General features: G+C 46.3%; 1 protein-coding gene across 1 annotated transcript in view; it reads right to left on the bottom strand.

The window, feature by feature from the left end:
• The window catches only part of mcu (mitochondrial calcium uniporter), a 151,379-nt gene that overhangs the window by 2,926 nt on the left and 138,453 nt on the right, over positions 1–10,000 (bottom strand). The window contains exons 7-9 of the mRNA XM_055864084.1: positions 5,735–5,938; positions 4,279–4,395; positions 1–3,053 (exon numbers count right to left, since the gene is read on the bottom strand). The exon at positions 1–3,053 is cut by the window's left edge and continues 2,926 nt beyond it. Of these exons, the coding sequence (XP_055720059.1) occupies positions 2,970–3,053; positions 4,279–4,395; positions 5,735–5,938 (405 nt within the window). The 3' untranslated portion in view covers positions 1–2,969. The remainder of the gene's footprint in view (positions 3,054–4,278; positions 4,396–5,734; positions 5,939–10,000) is intronic.

Raw genomic sequence — 10,000 nt, 5'->3', positions numbered from 1 at the left:
TGTGTGTGTGTGTGTGTGTGATCTCTGTTTTATGTTCCTTGGCTTAAATGATGTCCTACAAAACCTCACATACAGACGGAGAAGATTCATCATTCAACAACCTGCAATCTACAGCAAGCCTGTCTGTGTCTGACTGTCACACACACAGGTACACAACATATAATATATTACAATATTAATATGGCTCTTTCTTTATATCCACACAATTAGGTTACTGTAAAAAAATGTGAGCATATTCAGAAATGGTACACGGTCGGGCCACAGCTGTTTGTGAGGGTTCTACGGGATACATCGTTGCTGTTTGTGAGGGTTCTACGGGGTACATCGTTGCTGTTTGTGAGGGTTCTACGGGGTACACCGTTGCTGTTTGTGAGGGTTCTACGGGGTACACCGTTGCTGTTTGTGAGGGTTCTACGGGGAATATCGTTGCTGTTTGTGAGGGTTCTACGGGGTACACCGTTGCTGTTTGTGAGGGTTCTACGGGGAACATCGTTGCTGTTTGTGAGGGTTCTACGGGGAACATCGTTGCTATTTGTGAGGGTTCTACGGGGGAACATCGTTGCTGTTTGTAAGGGTTCTACGGGGTACACCGTTGCTGTTTGTGAGGGTTCTACGGGGTACACCGTTGCTGTTTGTGCGGGTTCTACGGGGTACACCGTTGCTGTTTGTGAGGGTTCTACGGGGTACACCGTTGCTGTTTGTGAGGGTTCTACGGGGTACACCGTTGCTGTTTGTGAGGGTTCTACGGGGTACACCGTTGCTGTTTGTGAGGGTTCTACGGGGTACACCGTTGCTGTTTGTGAGGGTTCTACGGGGGAACATCGTTGCTGTTTGTGAGGGTTCTACAATGTTCTCTTGGCTGATATGAGTTATAGTGCAGTTGGAAGGAATTGTAGGATATGTGAGTGGCACGCAGAATCTCTCTGACAGAAATCCTTCTAGGAACTCGTCTATTCTGTTGCTGCTTGAGTTTGTGGATGATGGATGTATGTCCATGAAGCCTTGGTGGGTTATATTGGTGGTAGTAGAATGATAATAGTGTGTGAGAGACGGAGTGGGAAGACCTATTGATACGGGGGTCCTGTATGGTTGAGACATTACTAAAGAGATACAGATATGGTATATTAACTATATTTTCTGATATAGGATGTTAAAGAGAGAGCTCCTCCCCCCACTGAATGATCTACACCTCCTCTACCTTCATTGGGATTGATTGTATATTGTTTCTCATAACAAATATAGCATGGCTTCTAAAATAAAACATCTGGGAATATTAGAACACACAGTGATGTTGTTATCGGAAGTACTATCCTCCAATCCCGGCGCAGCATGTTACAGGAAACAGGAAGTTGATAGGAAGTCAACAACAGGAATAGGAAGTGAGGTGTGGTCACCTGACCTCAACTCCGTCTATCCACTTCATGTAAAGGCTGTGACAAGCTGAAAGGCTCCTGATAAAAGGTCCTTGTCATCATAGCAATATGCTCTGTGGGTAGCTGTACTTCAGGCAGAGAGGGCGGGAACTGGAAACAGACGGGGCAGGGTTGGCCACAGCCAATCAGACGAGACAAGAGGGGTCGGCCAAGGTCAAAGTTCACGGTCGCCTGGAGGTCACAGGAACCCTTGTCCAATCACAGCCATGTCCTCCGAGCATGCAGAGGTCAGAGGGCTGAGATTAAAGGTCAGGGGGTGGAGCAAGAGGTTCCCAGCTAGAGGATGAATCTTTGTAAACGTAAATTCGTAGGACACAGACGTCCCGAAGCCCCATAGGAGTGGTGTGTGTGTGTTTGAATGCTGCACTGTGGGCCTAGCTAACAAATAGATAAAGCAACTGTTAAGTGGCTTGGGGTTGGAGTCCCGGGATATCACCACACACACTTATAGACGTGTCCATTTGTCTGCCCCCGTCCCCTCCGCCTCCTCTGTAACTCCTCACACTGCAGCGTGCCACTTCCTGTACGTCCCCTAGAGCTTCCTGCAGGCTGTCCTGAAGTCCTGTTGCATATCCATAGCACCCAGTTTCATCATAATTTCCACCCCCAGACACAATTTGATTCAGTTTCTGTTCTTTCTAAACCTCCTCTACAGATGAGTTGACTTTATCATTTGAGTTTTCAAGTCAGAGAAATAAAAAAAAGGAGAAAATGTCAAAAGAAAAACTCCCACGGTCGGTCGCTAAAGGGAAGGGTTTGTTTAACAAAGAGGAGTAAAGGTGGACGGATGGAGAGAGAGGAGGAGGATAAGGAAAGGAGGGATGGAGGAGCGGAGGAGGGTTAGGAAAGGAGGGATGGAGGAAGGTAAGGAAAGGAGGGATGGAGGAGGGTAAGGAAAGGAGGGATGGAGGAGCGGAGGGTAAGGAAAAGAGGGATGGAGGAGCGGAGGGTAAGGAAAAGAGGGATGGAGGAGGGTAAGGAAAGGAGGGATGGAGGAGCGGAGGGTAAGGAAAAGAGGGATGGAGGAGCGGAGGGTAAGGAAAAGAGGGATGGAGGAGCGGAGGGTAAGGAAAAGAGGGATGGAGGAAGGTAAGGAAAGGAGGGATGGAGGAGCGGAGGGTAAGGAAAAGAGGGATGGAGGAGCGGAGGAGAGTAAGGAAAGGAGGGATGGAGGAGGGTAAGGAAAGGAGGGATGGAGGAGGGTAAGGAAAGGAGGGATGGAGGAGCCGAGGGTAAGGAAAGGAGGGATGGAGAGAGGAGGAGGGCAAGGAAAGGAGGGATGGAGAGAGGAGGAGGGCAAGGAAAGGAGGGATGAGAGAGGAGGAGGGCAAGGAAAGGAGGGATGGAGGAGCGGAGGAGGGTAAGGAAAGGAGGGATAGAGGAGTGGAGGAGGGTAAGGAAAGGAGGGATGGAGGAGAGGAGGGCAAGGAAAGGAGGGATGGAGGAGAGGAAGAGGGATGGAGGAGGGTAAGGAAAGGAAGGATGGAGGAGCCGAGAGGGAGATGAAGAAAACAGAGGAGGGCATCACTCTTCCCATCAATCTTTGCTGGCGGCGGTGAGTTGCTGGACAGGGAGTTGGAGCTGGAGGGGATCCCTCAGGCGTTTCAGATCTAACTCCACCTGGGGGGGAGTATAATATGAGAAAGGTGTGAATTCCTTCTACAATTGTTATTTTTTTTGTCATAACATTTCAATCCAGATTATGAAACCATAACAACAGTACATTTTGTGTAGACATGTTAATGTGTGTTCATGTGTGCATGCCTGTGTCTGTGTGGTCGGGGTTGGTGTCGGGGTTGGTGTCGGGGTTGGTGTCGGGGTTGGTGTCGGGGTTGGTGTCGGGGTTGGTGTCGGGGTTGGTGACGGGGTTGGTGACGGGGTTAGTGTCGGGGTTAGTGTCGGGGTTAGTGTCGGGGTTAGTGTCGGGGTTGGTGTCGGGGTTGGTGTCGGGGTTGGTGTCGGGGTTGGTGTCGGGGTTGGTGTCGGGGTTGGTGTCGTAGTTGGGGTTGGTGTCGGGGTTAGTGTCGGGGTTAGTGTCGGGGTTAGTGTCGTAGTTGGGGTTGGTGTCGGAGTTGGTGTCGGGGTTAGTGTTGGGGTTAGGGTTAGTGCCGGGGTTGGTGTCGGGGTTAGGGTTAGTGCCGGGGTTGGTGTCGGGGTTAGTGTCGGGGTTAGTGTCGGGGTTAGTGTCGGGGTTAGTGTCGGGGTTTGTGTCGGGGTTAGTGTCGGGGTTAGTGTCGGGGTTAGTGTCGGGGTTAGGGTTAGTGCCGGGGTTGGTGTCAGGGTTAGTGTCGGGGTTAGTGTCGGGGTTAGTGTCGGGGTTGGTGTCGGGGTTGGTGTCGGGGTTGGTGTCGGGGTTGGTGTCGGGGTTGGTGTCGGGGTCGGTGTCGGGGTCGGTGTCGGGGTCGGTGTCGGGGTCGGGGTCGGTGTCGGGGTCGGTGTCGGTGTCGGGGTCGGTGTCGGGGTTGGTGTCGGGGTTGGGGTTGGTGTCGGGGTTGGTGTCGGGGTTAGTGTCGGGGTTGGGGTTGGTGTCGGGGTTAGTGTCGGTGTTGGTGTCGGGGTTGGGGTTGGTGTCGGGGTTGGTGTCGGGGTTAGTGTCGGTGTTGGTGTCGGGGTTGGGGTTGGTGTCGGGGTTAGTGTCGGGGTTAGTGTCGGTGTTGGGGTTGGTGTCGGTGTTGGGGTTGGTGTCGGGGTTAGTGTCGGTGTTGGTGTCGGGGTTGGGGTTGGTGTCGGGGTTGGTGTCGGGGTTAGTGTCGGTGTTGGTGTCGGGGTTGGGGTTGGTGTCGGGGTTAGTGTCGGGGTTAGTGTCGGTGTTGGGGTTGGTGTCGGTGTTGGGGTTAGTGCCTACCTCAGCGATAGAGTCCTTCAGCTCGTTGTACTTGTAGATGTCAAAATGTTGTCTCTTCACCCCCTTGTGGAAGAACAGCAGATACTGTCTGTCCCTGGCGTCAGGGTAGAGGTACTCCTACAGGACAGAGGACATTCTGTCACAATAACACAACTAGACCTACTCCAGAATGCTACAACTTCTACTAGGGAATATACTGTATACATACTGTAACCTAACAGGAAAAGGAGGACACATCCATGAATGAACCAAACGTGAATGAACCAAACGTGAATGAACCAAACGTGAATGAACCAAACGTGAATGAACCAAACGTGAATGAACAAACATGAATGAAACAAATGTGAATGCATAAACATGAATGAACCAAACGTAAATGAATCAAACATGAATGAATCAAACATGAATGAACCAAACATGAATGAACCAAACATGAATGAACCAAACATGAATGAACATCCATGAATGAACCAAACGTGAATGAACCAAACGTGAATGAACCAAACGTGAATGAACCAAACGTGAATGAACAAACATGAATGAAACAAATGTGAATGCATAAACATGAATGAACCAAACGTAAATGAATCAAACATGAATGAATCAAACATGAATGAACCAAACATGAATGAACCAAACATGAATGAACCAAACATGAATGAACCAAACATGAATGAACCAAACATGAATGAACCAAACGTAAATGAACCAAACATGAATGAACCAAACGTGAATGAACCAAATGTGAATGAACAAACATGAATGAACCAAACATGAATGAACCAAACATGAATGAACCAAACGTGAATGAACAAACATGAATGAACCAAACGTAAATGAATCAAACATGAATGAACCAAACGTGAATGAATAAACATGAATGAACCAAACGTAAATGAACCAAACATGAATAAACCAAACGTAAATGAATCAAACATGAATGAACCAAACGTGAATGAACAAACATGAATGTACCAAACGTAAATGAACCAAACATGAATAAACCAAACGTAAATGAATCAAACATGAATGAACCAAACGTGAATGAACAAACATGAACCAAACATGAATGAACCAAAAGTAAATTAATCAAACATGAATGAACCAAACATAAATGAATCAAACATAAATGAATTAAACATAAATGAACCAAACATGAATGAACCAAACATGAATGAACCAAACATGAATGAACCTGCTCCAAAAACGCTACTAGAATACACAAAGACTAGTGCTTAGTCTCAACACACAAACATAGTCTGGCCCTGTAAAAGGCTTGGATTTGCTGTGTGCTATAGAGGGTGTGTGTGTGTGTGTGTGTGTGTGTGTGTGTGTGTGTGTGTGTGTGTGTGTGTGTGTGTGTGTGTGTGTGTGTGTGTGTGTGTGTGTGTGTGTGTGTGTGTGTGTGTGTGTGTGTGTGTGTGTGTGTGTGTGTGTGTGTGTGTGTGTGTGTTACCTGGCGTGTGAGTACATAGTAGGAGTACATAGCCATGGCGGTGGCGTAGGTAATGAAGTAGGTGACAGGCTCCATGATATCCCAGGAGTACTCCCACCAGGTGAGGCGCGCCAGGATCCCAAACTGTGTTGCCATGTAGGCCATACCCCCCCACAGCACCCAGGTGGTACGGCGCTCCGCCTTACGACTCAGCTCCTCCCTCACCTGGGCAAACAGCCAATCAGAGACAGCCATCAGTCATAAAAAGGCACACCATTGGTCCACTGTAGCTCAGTTGTTAGAGCATGGTGCTTGCAACACCAGGAAGATGGGTTTGATTCCCGGGACCACCCATTCGCAAAACATGTATCCAGGCATGACTGTACGAATGAAGGACATTTTTTTCCGCGGGTCAAATTGCCAATTGGTAACCCATCCCTTATGAGAATAATTGACACATAAACAAACATTACAATAATTCACTATGGTAATTACTGATCATTCTTCGTCCGGTGTTCGATGCACTGCACATCGCATAAAGAGTCAAAAAATTAAGATGCATTGGATAAAAGCATCATCTAAAAGACATATATAATCACTCACTACCTTCAAACATCTTATCCCTCATTACCTTCAAACATCTTTATCCCTCACTACCTTCAAACATCTTTATCCCTCACTACCTTCAAACATCTTATCACTCACTACCTTCAAACATCTTATCACTCACTACCTTCAAACATCTTTTTCCCTCACTACCTTCAAACATCTTTATCCCTCACTACCTTCAAACATCTTTATCCCTCACTACCTTCAAACATCTTTATCCCTCACTACCTTCAAACATCTTTATCCCTCACTACCTTCAAACATCTTTATCCCTCACTACCTTCAAACATCTTTATCCCTCACTACCTTCAAACATCTTTATCCCTCACTACCTTCAAACATCTTTTTCCCTCACTACCTTCAAACATCTTCATCACTCACTACCGTCAAACATCTTAATCACTCACTACCTTCAAACATCCTATCACTCACTACAGTCAAACATCTTATCACTCACTACCGTCAAACATATCACTCACTACCGTCAAACATCTTTATCACTCACTACCGTCAAACAAATCACTCACTACCGTCAAACAAATCACTCACTACCGTCAAACATCCTATCACTCACTACCGTCAAACATCTTTATCCCTCACTACCGTCAAACATCTTCATCACTCACTACCGTCAAACATCTTTATCACTCACTACCGTCAAACATCTTTATCCCTCACTACCGTCAAACATCTTCATCACTCACTACCGTCAAACATCCTATCACTCACTACCGTCAAACATCTTTATCCCTCACTACCGTCAAACATCTTCATCACTCACTACAGTCAAACATCTTATCACTCACTACCGTCAAACATATCACTCACTACCGTCAAACATCTTTATCACTCACTACCGTCAAACAAATCACTCACTACCGTCAAACATCCTATCCCTCACTACCGTCAAACATCTTCATCACTCACTACCGTCAAACATCTTAATCACTCACTACCGTCAAACATCTTTATCACTCACTACCGTCAAACATCTTTATCACTCACTACCGTCAAACATCTTTATCACTCACTACCGTCAAACATCTTCATCACTCACTACCGTCAAACATCTTCATCACTCACTACCGTCAAACATCTTTATCACTCACTACCGTCAAACATCCTATCACTCACTACCGTCAAACATCTTTATCACTCACTACCGTCAAACATCTTTATCACTCACTACCGTCAAACATCTTTATCCCTCACTACCGTCAAACATCTTTATCCCTCACTACCTTCAAACATCTTTATCCCTCACTACCGTCAAACATCTTTATCCCTCACTACCGTCAAACATCTTTATCCCTCACTACCTTCAAACATCTTTATCCCTCACTACCTTCAAACATCTTTATCCCTCACTACCTTCAAACATCTTTATCACTCACTACCGTCAAACATCTTTATCCCTCACTACCGTCAAACATCTTTATCCCTCACTACCTTCAAACATCTTTATCCCTCACTACCTTCAAACATCTTTATCCCTCACTACCTTCAAACATCTTTATCCCTCACTACCGTCAAACATCTTTATCCCTCACTACCTTCAAACATCTTTATCCCTCACTACCTTCAAACATCTTTATCACTCACTACCGTCAAACATCTTCATCACTCACTACCGTCAAACATCTTTATCACTACCATCCATTGATTTGTGAATGAACTCTCCCAATGTGCTGGCTTGTGTCCATCCTTCCATTGGGAGTAAAGTGCTGAATACTGTTGTATTGACCCATTTCTATCCCCCCCATGTTAACCATACAGTTCTCTATCCCCCCATGTTAACCATGCAGTTCTCTATCCCCCCATGTTAACCATACAGTTCTCTATCCCCCCATGTTAACCATTAACCATACAGTCCTCTATCCCCCATGTTAAACATTAACCATGCAGTTCTCTATCCCCCCATGTTAACCATTAACCATGCAGTTCTCTATCCCCCCCATGTTAACCATACAGTTCTCTATCCCCCCATGTTAACCATACAGTTCTCTATCCCCCCATGTTAACCATTAACCATACAGTCCTCTATCCCCCATGTTAAACATTAACCATGCAGTTCTCTATCCCCCCATGTTAACCATTAACCATGCAGTTCTCTATCCCCCCCATGTTAACCATACAGTTCTCTATCCCCCCATGTTAACCATTAACCATACAGTTCTCTATCCCCCCATGTTAACCATGCAGTTCTCTATCCCCCCATGTTAACCATGCAGTTCTCTATCCCCCCATGTTAACCATGCAGTTCTCTATCCCCCCATGTTAACCATGCAGTTCTCTATCCCCCCATGTTAACCATGCAGTTCTCTATCCCCCCATGTTAACCATGCAGTTCTCTATCCCCCCATGTTAACCATGCAGTTCTCTATCCCCCCATGTTAACCATGCAGTTCTCTATCCCCCCATGTTAACCATACAGTTCTCTATCCCCCCATGTTAAACATTAACCATGCAGTTCTCTATCCCCCCATGTTAAACATTAACCATGCAGTTCTCTATCCCCCCATGTTAACCATGCAGTTCTCTATCCCCCCATGTTAACCATACAGTTCTCTATCCCCCCATGTTAACCATGCAGGTCTCTATCCCCCCATGTTAACCATGCAGTTCTCTATCCCCCCATGTTAACCATACAGTTCTCTATCCCCCCATGTTAACCATGCAGTTCTCTATCCCCCCATGTTAACCATGCAGTTCTCTATCCCCCCATGTTAACCATGCAGTTCTCTATCCCCCCATGTTAACCATACAGTCCTCTATCCCCCATGTTAAACATTAACCATGCAGTTCTCTATCCCCCCATGTTAACCATGCAGTTCTCTATCCCCCCATGTTAACCATGCAGTTCTCTATCCCCCCATGTTAACCATGCAGTTCTCTATCCCCCCATGTTAACCATGCAGTTCTCTATCCCCCCATGTTAACCATGCAGTTCTCTATCCCCCCATGTTAACCATGCAGTTCTCTATCCCCCCATGTTAACCATGCAGTTCTCTATCCCCCCATGTTAACCATGCAGTTCTCTATCCCCCCATGTTAACCATGCAGTTCTCTATCCCCCCATGTTAACCATGCAGTTCTCTATCCCCCCCATGTTAACCATACAGTTCTCTATCCCCCCATGTTAAACATTAACCATGCAGTTCTCTATCCCCCCATGTTAACCATTAACCATGCAGTTCTCTATCCCCCCATGTTAACCATTAACCATGCAGTTCTCTATCCCCCCATGTTAAACATTAACCGTGCAGTTCTCTATCCCCCCATGTTAACCATACAGTTCTCTATCCCCCCATGTTAACCATACAGTTCTCTATCCCCCCATGTTAACCATTAACCATACAGTTCTCTATCCCCCCATGTTAACCATACAGTTCTCTATCCCCCCATGTTAAACATTAACCATACAGTTCTCTATCCCCCCATGTTAAACATTAACCATGCAGTTCTCTATCCCCCCATGTTAACCATACAGTTCTCTATCCCCCCATGTTAACCATACAGTTCTCTATCCCCACATGTTAAACATTAACCATACAGTTCTCTATCCCCCCATGTTAAACATTAACCATACAGTTCTCTATCCCCCCATGTTAAACATTAACCATACAGTCCTCTATCCCCCCATGTTAAACATTAACCATACAGTTCTCTATCCCCCCA

This window comes from Salvelinus fontinalis, chromosome 1 (genome assembly GCF_029448725.1).
Source record: "Salvelinus fontinalis isolate EN_2023a chromosome 1, ASM2944872v1, whole genome shotgun sequence".
Taxonomy (NCBI): domain Eukaryota; kingdom Metazoa; phylum Chordata; class Actinopteri; order Salmoniformes; family Salmonidae; genus Salvelinus; species Salvelinus fontinalis.
The sequence above is the reverse complement of the archived record's forward strand: the minus strand, read 5'-3'. Positions and strand labels throughout refer to the sequence as shown.